The sequence below is a fragment of the Microsporum canis genome, genomic scaffold (assembly GCF_000151145.1).
Source record: "Microsporum canis CBS 113480 supercont1.3 genomic scaffold, whole genome shotgun sequence".
Lineage (NCBI taxonomy): Eukaryota > Fungi > Ascomycota > Eurotiomycetes > Onygenales > Arthrodermataceae > Microsporum > Microsporum canis.
Window position 1 is genome coordinate 668,497 of NW_003299167.1, and position 16,418 is coordinate 684,914.

Sequence of the window (16,418 nt, forward strand, 5' to 3'; positions counted from 1 at the left end):
AAAGAAGAGAAGAAGAAATGAAAAAAAACCCCAGGACAACGCCGATGATCCATACGTTCTATCTAATTACTTCCCGCCTTTTGGTGTCTAGAAAATGAGTACCTGATTGTATATGACAGAAATAGATAATAGAAAACAAGGCATAACTCGTGAGATATCCGAACTGCAAACATGAACAAAGATTAGGGTACTTTTTGATATAAGATATAAAAAAATTATAAGACGACGAACTACTGCTCATCGTCAGTATCTGGTGGGTGAGGAGTCCCGGCAGGGCTGTTCAGCCATTCGATATGTCGTAGTCTGCGGCGGACCTCACGCTCTTTGAGCTGAGCTCTGGTCATCTTCTTCTTTTTCTTAGCCTTGAACTTTAGCTCGCCTCCATCTTCAGCACCCGAATTCACAGCGGACGGTGCGGCACTGGACACGACACTGCTGGCCACAGTGCTAGCAGCGCGCGACTGATCTTCGAATCGATCGAGTGCCACGGCCGTAGTGCCAGCGTGGGTCATCCGGCCATTCTCAACGTGCCACCTTTCAGGGCACAGTGCGCCGACAAATTCGTCGTTGTGGGAGATCATGACAACACCGCCCTTAAACTCACGGATCGCAACAGCAAGGCCGCCCAAGAAGTCGCGGTCCAAGAAGTTGGTGGGCTCGTCCAGCACGAGCAAATGGGGGTTGTTCCACATAGCTCCGGCAAGGACAACTTTGACCTTCTGTCCACCGGAAAGACCACCGATCTCGTTGTGGTTGGCGATCTCAGGGTCGAGGCCGATGTCTTCAAAATGTTTGGAGATAACCTTGGGTTCAAGGACTCGGTATCCCAGACCTTCACGCGATGCTTCATGATCATCGAATTCTTGGACGAGCTTTTGGAATCCGAGTTCCAAAAGCGTTTCACGAGAGATCTGGGTATTGTGCTTGGGGAGCATGTTCTTCCATTTACTACTTTCTATTAGTGCCTGTGGAGGGAGGACATACTTATGCTAGGGTATGAACTTACACTTCGTATTGGAAAGTCTTCTTGTACTTTTGCCTTCCCATCAAAGCTTCAATATTGCGCGGCCCTTTTCCATCTCCAATATCGACTGGTTTGGCCATCTGGATCTTATCCTCTTCAGTGAGGATGCGGGTTTGCTTCATAAGAACTTCACGGTCGTCTCCATTCGCATATCTCCATTGAAGATATTGATTAGGAGTCTTCTCCATGTGCATTTCCACGTGCTCCAGCGCATGCTGCTTGATATACCCAATACGTAGGTTGGGGTGCTTTTCGACCTTCCCCGTCTGTGGAATGGTCTCACCGGTGAGCAGTTTCATCAAAGTAGATTTCCCTGCTCCGTTGCCGCCAATAATAGCAACTCGAGAAGACAGCGTGAGAGCGCAGCTTGCATCGACCAATGATGGCTTGCTGCTACCAGGGTAGGTATAGGAACAGTTGGTCATGCGAAGGATGATGCGAGTAGCAGACTTGACTCCAGATAAAATGCCAGGAGGGGGGAATTTGAAGTTTGCATTGACAGAAGAAAGGGTGTAATAACTCTTTCCTTCCGGCTTGACTTTGACAAAACTATAGCTATACGTTAGTGAACGGACGCAGATTTGTAGTGTAATAGTAACTTACTCTGCAAGGTTCCCCCTGTAGTGAACAAGCTTCTTCTGCTCATAATGGTAGATGTCTGTACAGACTGCGTCTAGGAAACCGGAGTCGTGACTGACTATCAAGCTGGTAACTTCTGTGTGTTTCTTTAAATATTCTTGTAGCCACTTAACATTGTCGACATCCAGATGATTGGTAGGTTCGTCAAGTAGGAGAACGTCGGCTTCCATAATCATAGCTCTGGCAAGAGCCAGTTTCATCTTCCAACCACCAGACAGAGAGCCAACGGGTTGCTGCTGTCTACCTTCTGGGCCAGGGGTGAAGCCGACCTCGTTAAGTGCAGCAGAGATCCTCTCCTCTCCGGCCGCAGCCATCTCGGGGTCCTTCGTGATGAATTCCAAAACGCTCAATTCAGCATCCTCGCCTTGGTTGTGTTCAACGAAGCAAGTCTTCAAAACATCTTGGGGCGGGAACCCTTCAAGTTTGCCATTAGCAATACTGCGCATGAGAGTGGACTTTCCGACACCATTACGACCACACAGTCCATATCTATGACCTTTCAGGAGCCTTAGATTAGCGTGTGAGAGGAGGAGTCGACCACCGTAACCAAGGGAAAAGTTAGCATTGACAATTTCAATCTCCCCGTCATCCTCTTTGACGGGAACACCAAATCGGCGCTCATCTTCTGCAACGAAATGAGCCTTAACAGCTGCGGCAATCTCATCCTGTTTTCCATCAGGGACGAAAGATCGGAGATATGGACCAACACACACAGGAATACGATCGAGAAGCCGGGAATTGGCATCGTCTCGGACCATGTTGGCGATATAGGTTCTGCTAATTCCCCAGAAACGCTTCTCATCCGACTGGCTGAACTTGGTGTAAGGTTTCATTTGTTCGTCGAGGACGGCTTCAACCTGCTCGGTTGTAACGCGAGAATCTCTGACGCCGTTCTCATCATCGCCCATAGCCTTGTTAATGACATTCATAGCTCTCGTAGCAAGCTCTCGTACTTCTGGAAGAGAAGCACCGTCTTTGACACGCTGGACACCAGGCTTCAGCTTAGGCAGGAAAGTCCTGGCTTCAATGGGGTCATGGACAAGCCTGGTAAGGTTCTCAACGACTACAACGGTTTGGCGGAGGACTTCTTGAGTGGTAGTTGGGGTATTAAGAGATCGTTCAAGTAGAGGAGTAAGCAATGCTAGGACTGGTGATGTAACAACCGCTACGAAGGTGGTTTGAGAAAGCGCATGGATGGCCTTTTGGAGAGTTTCGGTCGACGGCTTCTCCATGGTTTTGAGCAACAACGGAATTCGGTTTGCAACATCATCATTGTCAAGGACAGTAGAGAGTGCTGCCATGGTCTTCACAGCTTGCTTAGCAACCTCTGCCTTCAAGTCATGCATTCCACTCTCAACAATAGGGATCAAATCCTTCAGCCTATGGCCAAGGGTGAGTCGTAGATGATCTTTAAGCTCTTCCTTCTCTTTACTCTCTGTGCCAATTTCAGCCCTCTTTGCCACTTTTTCAAGCAGCTTGTATGCTCCTATTGTTCCCTGCCATTTCCCGGTAGCCTTGCTTAGATATCGAGAAAGAGGTTCGACAAGGGCGTGGACAAGAGATTCTTCCTTTAGGCACGCAAATAAGGCATCAATAGCATATTGGGCTGCTTCTCGCACGACTGCACCCTTATCTGCCAGTAGATCCAATGCAAGGTAGAGCAAGCCGCCATCCTCAAGGAGGAAGACAACCTCACTCAGCGGGTTTTCCAGAGGATATCGTTCAAACAAAGCTCCCAGAATCAACATGGAGCTCTCCCTCCTCGCGCCATTCTTCTTATCTGCCGCAGCCTTCTTTATTTCTTGGATGACGTTGTAATTATGAAGGCATCGAACGCTGCCGGTGCTGATCAAGAGGTTGGTAAGGGCGTACGAAGCGTCCAACGCTTGCTGCGATGATTGCGCTTCAAATACGGTATTCAACAGAGATGCAACATCATCCCCAATGGTTCCATCTGCAGCTTTCAATGCTACAGGAATAATTCTTTCTGACTGCATGGGTGCGGTTTCGAGGAGGGGCATTTTATTGTGATACTGAAAGCCCAACCTGTCCAAGGCGCGGGAGTGGAGAGTGTCGGCGCACGAAAGAAAGCAACGGAAATATCACATTCAAGAAAAGACAATACAGATAATAGAAACACTAGAAAACAATGAAACAGAAGCAAATGACATGGCCGCCGGCCCTTAAAAACGCTGAAGAAACAGAAAGGAGAAAAATATATTTCGATGTTTTTCATGAGGGGCGAAACATGCTGAGTCAGCAAATGAAATTTTCCTTATCGATTACATTGGCGTTCCTAATTGGGTAATATCTGTCCATCCTCGACTTTCAAGCCGACAACCAGCCATCAGCTTACGATGCAGGACCGGAGAATTGCATCTACGGAGCATGGAGCAGAATATCGAATTCTCTCTCAGCTTAACGATCTGGAGCTGTGGTTTTATTTGAGGTGTCGACGTGAAGAGAGAGGGCAATATGGAGTGTACGGAGTAGTAAACTCCCATATAGCCGTTACATAGCTGATAATAACAAGACTTCACTAAAAGTAACTTGGTTTGCAGGGGCTCAGCGATTCGGATCCACGCAGAGCTGCACGTTTTCTAGCTCGCCTTCCCTGCCATTATTTACTATGAACGCACACATACATCGTATGACTGGCGGTTGGGCCTCGAGCTCTGTTCATACAATAACAATAGAGCAGCCGAATACACATTGATTTTGCACCATTGAGATCTTCAAACATCTGGTATGTAATATTCGTACGCGGTAATTAACTAGTTATTTACTAATAGGCTTAAGTTAACGTTATTTAAGGTATTACCTACATTAGAAGACTCAGGTAGTCCTTCAGCCTTTGCATCGTCTTCATGGATTGATGCAAAATTGTTTCTGGTACAGCGAGACGAGCATGAGGTTGGAATTTTACCTTGGACACATACACCACAGAGCGGGCGATATAACACGATAACTAAATACTCAGGGAGTGCACCTTTTCGTGCAGTGGAGACCGGCCGAGTCGGGCTAATACTCTAGAAATATACGTGGCCCATCTTCCAATTTGAAATTGCCCCAGGGTATCCTAAAGCTGAAAATGCTACACACAGAGCAGTATCATCATGCTGGCGAACAATGGACAAGGGGCTACCAAGTAGCGCGGATGATCGTACAATCTTGTCTGGACAAACCACCAATGATTCATGGCGCCGTGTAACTGCTACACAACAGATCCCATAATTTTCGCTGGCAATCCCTGTTTCACGGGCAGCCGGCTGACAGAATGGTATGCAGGGCATTTACTATGTATACATGGTGGTACATGTACCTTCACCGCATACCCATGCTTCATATGCCGGGAAGGTTCTCCGCAGTTCTAAGACTCTCATGTGCCGCTGTATTTCTCGTCCTTATACAGGACGACATCTCAACTACATTGTTGCTGCAGGCCATAGACTTGCTAAGCTAGAATAATGGCATTCATGGTCCTATATGGATACCCTTTTCTTCTTGCTTGTTATATTCTTCTTTCTCAAGCCGCCGCACAAAGCAAAGGTGATGTCCTCGATTATGTCGACCAACTAATCGGCACAACTAATGGCGGACATGTCTTTCCTGGAGCTAGCCTGCCGTATGGCATGGCAAAGGCTGTGGCAGATGTTGATAGCAGCGAAAACTACGGTGGCTTTGCCACGGATGGTAGCAACGTAACTGGTTTCTCTCATATGCATGACTCGGGAACTGGCGGGAAGCCATCGATGGGAAATTTCCCTCTCGTGCCCCAACTTTGTCAAGATGATGACATAGATAAGTGCAAATTCTCAAAAGGAGATAGAGCAGTGCACTACGTTGCAAACAGTGTGAAAACACGGCCTGGGTATTTTGCCTTGCAGCTGAATAACGGCATCAATGCGGAGATGACGGTCACAGAACATACAGCGTTATATCACTTTACTTTCCCACAAAATGATGCGGGCATGAATGGAACTTCACCTGTGGTGCTGGTAGACTTGACCGACCTGCAGGACTCTAGACAAAAGGCTGCCATTTCACTGGACGAGAAAACACTTAGAGTTAAGGCAAACGGAACATTTCTACCCAGCTTCGGACTAGGTAGTTACGACTCCTTTGTCTGCGTTGATTTTTCTGGAGCAGAAGCGATAAACACCGGAATATACATCAGTAATCGAGCCGGGACGCAACCTAAGTCTATCTCTGTGGGACGAGGATTTAATCTGTTCTATGTGAAGGCTGGAGCTTTTGTACAATTTCAGGCATCGAGTGACGGTACAACCTTGATTAATGCTCGTGTGGGCATGAGCTTCATCAGCGAGGACCAGGCCTGTAAAAATGCAGAGAGAGAAATTCCGGGACCACATTGGGATTTTGACAAAGTCCGCTCCAATGCTGAAAAGGTATGGAGGGAGAAGTTTGGTTATATCTCAGTGAAATCTGGAGGAGCCAGTGACAGCTTCCACCGAACATTCTGGAGCGCAATATACCGCACAATGATCTCGCCGCAGGATTATACTGGGGAGAACCCACTTTGGAAAAGTGAAGAGCCTTATTTTGACTCCTTTTACTGGTATGTTTAGAGATGGAATTTACAATACGGACCACTTTCTAACCGAGCTTAGTCTTTGGGACTCGTTCCGTTCGCAGCTGCCATTGCTCACCATACTTGACCCTGAGGTGTTGGCAAAAATGATACGAAGCCTCCTTGATACCTACAAGCATCAGGGTTGGCTGCCTGACTGCCGCATGAGTTTATGCAAGGGATTTACCCAGAGCGGGTCCAATGCTGATGTTGTCATTGCCGATGCATATGTGAAAAATGTCACAGACAAAATCGACTGGGACCTTGCGTATGAGGCTGTTGTCAAAGATGCTGAAGTTGAACCGCCAGACTGGTCTATTGAAGGACGAGGAGGGCTAATGAGCTGGAAAGCCCTTGGTTATATACCCGCACAAGACTATGATTACCTAGGAACCGGAATCACAACGCGCAGTATATCGCGGACAGTTGAGTATTCATATAATGATTACTGCATCGGGGTATTAGGAAAGGGACTAGATAAGGAGTACGAGAAATATCTGGATAGATCCGGAAACTGGCAGAACTTATTCAAGCCAGACCAGACATCATTTATCAATGGAAAGGACACAGGCTTTGTTGGGTTCTTTCAACCGAGATACCAGAATGGCTCATGGGGATACCAGGATCCAATCCTATGCAGCAACATTGCACAATTTTGTTCCCTAACATCAAACTCACAGGAGACGTACGAGTCTGGCATATGGGAGAATCAATTGTTCGTTTCTAATCCCGAGTCTAACGTAGAGTTACGCACCAAACTAACCCGTCTCTATAGTTTCGTCCCGCATGACATGTCGACACTGATCAATATCCTTGGTGGTCCATCAAAGTTTGTCTCTCGTCTAGACTATCTCCATGAGTCGGGTATACTATACATAGGCAATGAGCCATCCTTCCTCGCAACATTCCTATATCACTATGCCGGCCGCCCCGGGCTCTCCGCTAGACGTGCACATACCTATATTCCTTCCCTTTTCAACGACACCACCTCTGGGGTGCCTGGAAACGACGACTCGGGTGCAATGGGGAGCTTCACTGTCTTTGCAATGATAGGCCTTTTCCCAAACCCGGGACAGAATGTGTATTTCATTCTGCCTCCCTTCTTCGAAGCAGTCAGCATTAAGCACCCAGTGACAGGGAAGACGGCAACTGTACGTAACATTAATTTTGACAGCGGGTACAAGAACGTGTACATCCAACGAGCAACACTGGATGGCAAGGAGTATACCCGGAACTGGATCGGGCACGAATTCTTCCTGAATGGCGGAACGCTTGAACTCACACTTGGAGATAAAGAGAGCGCCTGGGGAACTGGACAGAGTGATGTCCCGCCTAGTCTTGGAGCAGGTATAAAAAGTGATGGACTTCGGTTTACGGAGGTGGCAGATCAAGGGCTTAAGATGAAATGACTTGATATTCTACAGAGCAAATAATATATAACTCAAAGGGGTAGAATAAACACGCGGATAGAGCAACATTCCCTAACCATTTAGTTATACAATTTTCTCTGACATAACGTAAATCACAATACATCCCTGTCTATTGGTCGTTAATCTGTTTTTCATGGTTTACATCTTCCCCGAAATGTCGCCTTTCTTCTGTTTCTGTGATTAGCGCTGTTGGTGTTTAGTTCTTGTTGGTCAAGTCCAAGAGACCCTGGAGGTTGATACTCTTTGGGCGCTCGATGGGGAGACCAAGAGCACGGCTCCAGATCAGCTGGGCGAGTGGGCCGAGAGCACGGCTAACACCGAAGGTGACAGTGTAGTAGAGTGGCTCCTGGAATCCGTAGTGGTGGAAGAGGACACCGGAAGCGGCGTCAACGTTAGGGTGGGGGTTCTTGGTCTGGATTTCATTAGTATTTGATGTAAAAAGGAGGGATGCTAGATAGAGTTTACCTTGCCGTGCTCAGTGAGAACGCCAGGGGCGATCTCAGAGTTCTTCTTGACGAGTCTGAAGACTGGGTTCTCCATGATCTCTGGGCGATTGCTGGCGAAGTCCATGAGGGCCTCGAAACGAGGGTCAGGCTTTCTGAGCACACCGTGTCCGTATCCAGGGACGACCTGGCCAGACTTGAGGGTAGACCAGAGGTAGTCCTTGACGTCCTTGTCGGTGAAGTTGTCACCGATCTTGGCCTTCATATTCAAGATCCATCGGAGCACCTCCTGGGCAGCAAGGCCGTGGAGAGGACCGGCAAGACCGAGAAGACCGGCGCTGTAGCTGAGGAAAGGATCGCTAAGGGCAGATCCGACGAGATGGGTGGCGTGAGCAGAGACGTTACCACCCTCGTGGTCACCGTGCAGAGCAAGGTAAAGACGGAGGACATCGTGGAAGCTCTCGTGCTCCTTTCCACCCTTGCCGAGGAGGTCAGCAAAGTTGTACGCCCAGTCCATGCTGGAGTCAAGCTTCTGGGCTCCAACAGCGTCGACCTCGTTGGGACGGAAGACCAAGGCAGCAATACGTGGGATCTTGGCGAGGAGAGAGATGCTGTCGTCGAAGGTGGGCTCCCAGTAGTCGGCCTTGTTGATACCCTCAGCGTAGGCCTTGGCGAACTTGGACTCAGTATTCAAAGCAGCTACGGCAACGGACAGCTGGGTCATTGGGTGCATATCCTTGGGGAACGACTTGACGAGGTCGAGGATGTGCTTTGGGAGGTGCGACTTCTCGGCCAGCTCGCGGGAAAAGGCGCGAACCTGTGGGGTAGAGGGCACCTGGCCGGTCAAGAGAAGCCAGAACATGGCCTCTGGCAACATCTCGGTACCAGTGGTGCCCTTGGGGAGCTCCTTTTGACAGTCCTTGATGGTCTTGCCGTGGAAACGGATGCCCTCGTTGGCATCGAGAACAGAGCCCTCCCAGACCATGGCCTTGAGGCCTCTCATGCCTCCAATGGTGCTGGCAACACTGACCTGGCCGATGGCCTCATCGGCACGGGCCTTGACCTGCTTGAGAAGCTCTCGCTTGGCTGGGATGGCGTCCTTGAAGACTGTCTTGAGGTCGGGCTCAGCGGTAGCGTAGGACCGGGTTCCCAGCTGGCGGGAGGACTTCTACCACATGGGTTAGCAAAAAAAACAGCCCGACTCTTCCTCCAATTGCACTTCAACAGCCTACCTGGGCAGCCCTCAGCGCCTGTCTCGTAGCTCTCGCAGTGAAGGCCATTGTATCTCTGGGGTAGCGAAGAGTTTGGTTCGGTTTGGTCTTGTTGGTGGTCAAACTTGACTGTCGCTCTTTTGGGGCTGGGAAAGTCGCTTGCGGGTTGAATTTAAGCTCGCGCACGGCTCGGTTTTCCGCGGTAAACTTTAAGTAGCCTCGGCCGGATTTTCACGTCGGCCTCAAGCGCCGAAGAGTTGGAACGACCTTTGATGTTTACACGAGAAGACGACGAGGAAGACGAAGACGAAGAAACGAAGAAGAAGAGAAGATATAGAAGAGAAGAAGAGAAAGAGGAACGATGCTTCGCTCCGTCTCGCGCCAGCTGCCTCGAGCTCTCTGCAAGCCGAAACCTGCCCTCCCCGCAACCCGCTTCATCTCCAGCACCAGCCTGCGAATGGCCTCACAGCTGCCTCCCGTACGTCCTCCGGTCTCGTCGACACTTCCGGCAGACTCCTACCAGCTGCTATCGACTGCTGAAAAAGCCGGTGCGGCCGAAGATGCCCTGTTCGAGGAGCAAGTCAAGGCCGTAAACGAGTGGTGGGCTTCAGACAGATATGAGGGCATCAAGAGGCCATATTCCGCCGAAGCGGTGGTGAGCAAGCGAGGAGCCTTGCAACAGACATATCCTAGCTCGCTGATGGCGAGGAAGTTGTTCAATCTGCTGAACGAGCGAGCTGCGGAGGGCAAACCAGTTCACACTCGTCAGTAGCCCTGCTGATTACAAATGGAATTTGGCTAATAGAGTGTCTCCTATAGTGGGTGCCATTGACCCCGTGCAGATGACCCAGCAAGCACCAAACCAAGAGGTGCTATACATCTCTGGATGGGCGTGCTCGTCGCTTCTTACCTCCACCAACGAGGTCTCCCCGGATTTTGGAGACTACCCGTACAACACCGTACCGAACCAGGTACAGCGGCTTTTCAAGGCGCAGAACATGCACGACAGGAAGCATTGGGATGCAAGACGCAAGCTGTCGCCAGAGGAGCGCAAGTCAACGCCGTATATCGACTACATGCGCCCAATCATTGCAGACGGTGATACCGGGTAAGCCGTTCCCTTCGACTAAAACATAAATACCTGGCTTACCAATAATTGTTTAGACACGGCGGCCTCACAGCAGTGATGAAACTTGCCAAATTGTTTGCTGAGAACGGTGCCGCGGCCGTACACTTTGAAGACCAGCTTCACGGTGGCAAGAAATGTGGTCATCTTGCCGGCAAGGTTCTTGTACCAATTGCCGAACATATCAACAGACTGGTTGCCGCCCGCTTCCAGTGGGATATCATGGGCACTGAGAACCTGCTTATTGCACGAACTGACTCTGAGAGCGGCAAGCTACTCAGCAGCACCATCGATGTGCGTGACCACGAGTTCATCCTCGGTGTGACGGAGGACGGCGACCCATTGGCCGAGACTCTGCAGAGAATGGAGCTGGAAGGTGCATCCGGTGCTGAGATTGATGTCTTCGAAGCTCAATGGGTCAAGAAGCACAAACTGGTTACTTTTGACGAAGGTGAGGTTCTTTTTTTTTCTTTGAGTATAGCCTACTAACAGTACCTAGCTGTGGACCAACACCTTGCCGCAGAAGGAGCTTCCGAGTCCGCCCGAAATGAGTACAAATCCCACGTTCAGGAGAACCGCGATCTTTCGATCTCCGCCCGCCGTGAGCTAGCTGCCAAATATTCCAAAAACCCCGTCTTCTGGTCCTGGGACATTCCACGCACCCGTGAAGGCTTCTACCACTACCGTGCCGGCAATGAAGCAGCCACCAAGCGTGCCATCGCATTTGCACCCTACGCAGACCTCCTGTGGGTTGAGACTGGAGACCCCAATGTTAGCAAAGCCGCAGATTTCGCTGGGAAAATTCGCAGGAAATACCCTGGAAAGAAACTGGTATACAACCTAAGCCCATCGTTTAACTGGATGGGACAAGGGTTCACCGAGCAGACCCTGAAGTCGTTCATCTGGGATCTGGCGGAGCATGGGTAAGTAAAGCTTTATCATATAATTTGGGAAATTTTATATAGCTAACTGGATTTCTAGGTTCATTCTTCAACTTATTTCCCTCGCCGGCCTGCACTATAACGCCACGATGGCCACGGAGCTGTCTCGTGGATTCAAAGAAGACGGCATGCTGTCTTACGTCAACTTGGTGCAGAAACGTGAAAAGGAAATGGGTGTCGACGTACTCACACATCAGAAATGGAGTGGAGCACCGTATGTTGACGGCGTATTGGGATCTATTCTCAGCGGAAGTAGTTCGAACAAGAGCATGGGCGAAGGAAACACCGAGGACCGTAAGTTCTGATTACCCATCGGCAATTGTTTAGATATCATGCTAATGAAATATATAGACTTCTAGTCATGGATAGGAGGAATATATAAATCTGTCTCCCTTTAATGTTATCGACTTTATGTATACCACGGGGTAACCCCCTTTTAGATTATTGAGTGTGGAATTATGAACGAATATACACAATCAAAAACATAAACCTGTGCTCGTTTACGCTAATATAGGTAAGGTCTTTCTATCTATCCCACACTCCCCTCCTACGTAACCCCCATCTCATAAGATGCAAAGAAGAGTCTATAACCTCACCCCTCCTCCAACCAGGGTCTCCCACTCCTTATCTCCAAACTCTTCATACGTATCCCACTTTGGTTTCAGCCACAGCATCTTATCCTCCTTTCCACCAGCAGTTTTCGTCCCCCTCTTGGCCGGATCGACCCCTTCCTCCCTTAATCCGACCTTGTTCTGCTTGTGGTTATGTATGTGTGCGGAGACACCCACCAGCCTTATAAAGACAGGTACCGCATACCGAGGCAGCCTCTCACGGATATGCTTCAGGAACGCATCCCACTTGAAGCCAGCAAGTGCCTGTGGCTCAATCAAGAGTGCAGCACAGCCAGCTCGTCCTTCGTGATTCGGTACCGTAACACCGTAGACGTTCGCCTCAGCGACGCCGGGAAACTGGCCCAGCACCACTGCTACTTCGGCTGTAGATACATTTTCGGACTTCCACCGGAACGTATCACCTAGACGGTCGAGGAAATGCCAGTGCCCGTCGTTGGTGCGTCGTAAAGAGTCTCCGCATCGGTAATACAGGTCTCCCTTTTTGAAAACATCACGAGCAAATTTCTTCGAAGTTGCAGATGGATTGTCCCAGTAGCCTTGGAATGCTTTTTCGTTAGGTATAGCGACGAGTATCTCTCCACCGACTTCGTAAGGGCTGCGGGTGGCGAACCCGGTGGCAGGATCACGCAGTATGTCTCCTGTAACTGGGTCGTTTGCAACAGGCACATAGACATTATGTAGCAATTTACGGAGAATAAGGCCGTGATGGCCGACACAGGCAGACAGGTACGGCCCACGGTCAAAGTTGAGCAGTGCAAACATACCCTCTGTGCTGGCGAAGAATTCCGCAATAGTGGGGATATTGAAGCGGGTTCTGAACTTCTCCCATACATCTGGCCGCAAACCGTTGCCGTACGCACAGCGAACGGAGTGGGCCTTGTCTAGGGGCGAAGGAGGTGCAGCAAGCAGGTACCTTGCTATTTCACCTACATAGACAAAGTGCGTGGACTCTGAGTCGATAATGTCGTTCCAGAACGAGGAGACGCTGAACCGTTTGCCGATAGCGACACACACGCCGCCCACTAGACAGACGATCATGTTGATGCCGCCGGTGCCATGATAGAGAGGCATGCAGTTATACCATCTATCAGGCCCGCCGGGTGTATCGCCTAAGGCCCGGGTGCCGAAGAGATGGTTGAGACGCTCCAGGGTAAATGCGCAGGCCTTTGGAAGGCCGGTTGTTCCACTGGTATAGAAGAGGCAGCCTGGGAATGAAGTATCCATGTTACGACGCAGTGAAGCATCGGGGACAGTTGTAGGCAAGGCGCCGATGTGCTGCTTGAGCTCGTCGTCGAGTAGAATCGGAGTGATGTGAAACTCGTTCTCAATTTTGGAACGCTCCTCTTCTATCCTTCCTTTGCATGCAGGATCGTTATCAACTAGCAAGAGGCTCGCGCCACTGACCTGTACGCAATGCAGCAAAGCTGCTCCGGCGAGGTTGTAGTTGATAAAGGCTGGTGCGGCTCCGATTGACCACAACGCCAGCCATATGGCAGGGAAGTCGGCGCAGTTTTGCAGATAGGTAGCGACAAGATGTCCTGGTTGCACGCCCTGCGAACGAAAGTAATGTGCGTACTGACATGCGACATCGTGTAGTTGACGGAATGTATAGCATGTCTCTCGTGTCCAGACTGCCCGCACAGTAGGGTATTTCTTTACCGACTCCTCGAATTGGAACCACGGGCAAACGGTGCCACCAGCAACTACCAGCCGTTTTAGCATGATTGAAAGTCAAGCAGGGTTGAAAATAATACGGTAACTCGTACCCTTTGCAGCAGCCCTTCTCTCGCTTCTCTTCATAGAGATGATGGACGATATATCGGACGCCAGCTGGTACTTTCCATTGAGATATGCCAGCGCAGTCCCGCCAGCGACAGCAGCTATGAAATTCCAGTCAGTACTGCATCCCGTGTATATGCTGGGTAAGATGAAACACTCACCGGCGAGAGCCATCCTTCTCAGCTATCTATCTTCTGGTGTCTTTCTGGTGAAGAAACCCTGGGTTATTCGCTCCAGAACCGACGTCTCCCCCAGGGCAGCCCCAAGAGACAAAGGCGCCTCTCTTTATGCAGTGCCCTGGACGTCTCGGAGACTCCACCACCTCCTCCCGAACCAACGAGCTCCATGATTGCTGGCTGCTGCAGTTAATAACCCAAGTATGGCGCTTCAGGGGGGGTTTTGTCAGGGATTCGTGAGGAGAAGCGAAGTTGCGCATTTTTGGACCTCGGCATCTCGACGGCTAATTTTCCCCCCAACAAACATAGCAAAAACGTCCCGGTACACATTATACATATATCTATGTCTCTCTATGCATCAAGTCTGATTTGTTTTATTAGTTTCGGTACTTGGTCTATGTCTGTACTATGACACTGGCGCGTTTTGTCTCGCTAACTACAAAAGACTAACAATCTATTCCCCCCATCTATGGTGACAGCTACTCCTTAACATACAAGTCAACATACTTATCAACATCCATCTCCTCGAGAGTCTTCTGCTCCAGTCCGAGGTCGATGAGCTGCTTGACGCGGGAGGCGTCGAAGTGTCCCTCGAGATGGCGCTTGTACTTGGCGAGGATCTCGGGCTTAGCCTCCTCGCGTCTGAGCCTGTGTCCCAGAGGAGCGTCGACGAGGACCTCGTCGAGGACGGTGCCGTCGTTGAGGGTGACGGTGAGAGCGTTGGGGATGGTGCGCAGGGCCGGGTCGTGGTAGTCCTTGGTCATCTGGGGGTCCTCGACGCAGCGGATGCGGGTGCGGAGCGACTCGACCAGTGGGGAGGTGGCGGCCTCGGAGCCGTCAGTGTAGTCGCTAGCGACGAGGCGGTTGAAGGCAAGCATGGTTGCAACCATGTACTGGATGCAGTGGTCACGGTCGGCGAAGTTGTCCATGGGCTTGAACTGCTTGTCGATGATGCGAACGCATGCTTCGTGCGTGCGGATGGTGACCTCTTTGATGTCTTCGGCAGACTTGCCCATGGACTTCAGGGTAGCGTTGACCTTGGTGGCGGCCTCAATGGCAGTCTGGGAGTGGAACTCGGCTATGCCAATATGTCAGTATGCTTGCTGTAAAAAGGAAAGAAAAGAGAAAAATTGGGATGGGGAAGATTCGCACCTGGATAGGAGACCTTGAAGAGGACGTTCTCCATGACGTAGCTGTCGTACTCGCGCTGGAAGGCGAACTTGTTGCCCTTGAAGAGGACATCGTAGAAACCCCAGACCGGTGCGGAGAGAACGGTAGGAATACCGGGCTCGCCCTTCTGTACCTTGAGAACGAGGTTGACGGCACGCTGGCAGGCATCACCGGCGGCCCAGGACTTACGGGACATGGTGTTTGGAGAGTGACGGTAAGTACGGAGAGACTGGCCGTCAACCCAGGCCTGGGTGATGGCATCTGCGGTCTGGCGCTCGTTCAAGCCCATGAGCTTGCTGACAACGGCCGTGGTGGCGACCTTGACGAGGACAACATGGTCGAGCCCGACTTTGTTGTAGGAGTTCTCCAGGGCGAGGACACCCTGGATCTCGTGGGCCTTGATCATGGCCTCGAGGACGTCGCGGACCTTGAGCACCTTGCCGTTACCGAGAGAGCCACCGGCACGGTTGGTTCGGGAGATCCAGTCGGCCACGGCGAGGATACCACCGAGATTGTCGGATGGATGACCCCACTCGGCAGCGAGCCAGCAGTCGTTGTAGTCGAGCCAGCGGATCATGGCACCGATGTTGAAGGCACCGTTGACCGGGTCGAGCTGGTAGGGAGTTCCTGGAACACGGGTGCCATTGGGGACGGTGGTGCCAGGAACGACGGGGCCAAGCAGCTTGGTGCACTCGGCAAACTTGAGGCCCTCGAGACCGCAGCCGAGAGTGTCAAGGAAGACCCAACGAGCAGTATCAAACTAGTGACTCCGTTAGACCATATGTACTCGTATGCTTTAATGGAGGGGTTACGAAAAAAAAAGAAAATCGACATACAGCGAGATCGGATTTGATTTCGTGGTTGTGGATGTAGGAGGCCATATCGTTGATCTCGGGGTCGTAGCCGCGGGCCGCAGCCGGGGCAACTGGCGCATTAGACGAAAGAGCAGCCATGGTCGAGAAGGGAGCAGAAATCCGTCTTGGTGATGGTGTAGCTGGCAGACGCAGAGATCGCAGAGGAAGCGCAGGACGGGCTCTGAGGGCAAGCGAGCGTGGGGCGCAAGTCAGGCGCCGGAGCGGAGCAGCGGCAGACATTCTTCCTTTATATCATGTACCTGTCAGCATGAAGAAACCCAGCAAGAAAACAGCCCACCCCCGACACTCAATTGCACAGCTAAGCAGCCTGACAAGGAGCCCGCGAAGTGGACTTTTTTTTTGGAGTGCGTGTTTCTGCAGTGCGTTTTTGCTTACCTCTTT

At 50.7% G+C, this 16,418-nt stretch overlaps 6 protein-coding genes across 6 annotated transcripts; 2 read left to right on the forward strand and 4 right to left on the reverse strand.

The window, feature by feature from the left end:
- Positions 1-230: 230 nt before the first annotated feature.
- On the reverse strand, positions 231-3,684 carry MCYG_03092 (mRNA export factor elf1; the record flags this gene model as incomplete). The annotated part of the gene is made up of 3 exons (XM_002847540.1): positions 231-948; positions 1,007-1,573; positions 1,628-3,684. The coding sequence occupies 3 exons, from the start codon at positions 3,682-3,684 to the stop codon at positions 231-233; spliced, it is 3,342 nt and encodes a 1,113-aa protein (XP_002847586.1).
- Positions 3,685-5,130: 1,446 nt separating this feature from the next.
- On the forward strand, positions 5,131-7,663 carry MCYG_03093 (glycosyl hydrolase; the record flags this gene model as incomplete). The annotated part of the gene is made up of 3 exons (XM_002847541.1): positions 5,131-6,242; positions 6,295-6,939; positions 7,030-7,663. 3 exons carry the CDS (start codon positions 5,131-5,133, stop codon positions 7,661-7,663), a joined length of 2,391 nt encoding a protein of 796 aa, XP_002847587.1.
- Positions 7,664-7,880: 217 nt separating this feature from the next.
- On the reverse strand, positions 7,881-9,407 carry MCYG_03094 (2-methylcitrate synthase; the record flags this gene model as incomplete). Its single annotated transcript, XM_002847542.1, has 3 exons — positions 7,881-8,096; positions 8,354-9,295; positions 9,360-9,407. 3 exons carry the CDS (start codon positions 9,405-9,407, stop codon positions 7,881-7,883), a joined length of 1,206 nt encoding a protein of 401 aa, XP_002847588.1.
- Positions 9,408-9,699: 292 nt separating this feature from the next.
- MCYG_03095 (mitochondrial 2-methylisocitrate lyase) lies at positions 9,700-11,787 on the forward strand (the record flags this gene model as incomplete). Its single annotated transcript, XM_002847543.1, has 6 exons — positions 9,700-10,102; positions 10,158-10,446; positions 10,503-10,915; positions 10,964-11,387; positions 11,446-11,699; positions 11,765-11,787. 6 exons carry the CDS (start codon positions 9,700-9,702, stop codon positions 11,785-11,787), a joined length of 1,806 nt encoding a protein of 601 aa, XP_002847589.1.
- Positions 11,788-11,989: 202 nt separating this feature from the next.
- Positions 11,990-13,990, reverse strand: MCYG_03096 (fatty acid transporter protein; the record flags this gene model as incomplete). The annotated part of the gene is made up of 3 exons (XM_002847544.1): positions 11,990-13,740; positions 13,804-13,917; positions 13,978-13,990. The coding sequence occupies 3 exons, from the start codon at positions 13,988-13,990 to the stop codon at positions 11,990-11,992; spliced, it is 1,878 nt and encodes a 625-aa protein (XP_002847590.1).
- A 414-nt stretch (positions 13,991-14,404) lies between these two features.
- Positions 14,405-16,258, reverse strand: MCYG_03097 (2-methylcitrate dehydratase; the record flags this gene model as incomplete). The annotated part of the gene is made up of 3 exons (XM_002847545.1): positions 14,405-15,070; positions 15,145-15,922; positions 15,999-16,258. The coding sequence occupies 3 exons, from the start codon at positions 16,254-16,256 to the stop codon at positions 14,472-14,474; spliced, it is 1,635 nt and encodes a 544-aa protein (XP_002847591.1).
- Positions 16,259-16,418: the final 160 nt, after the last annotated feature.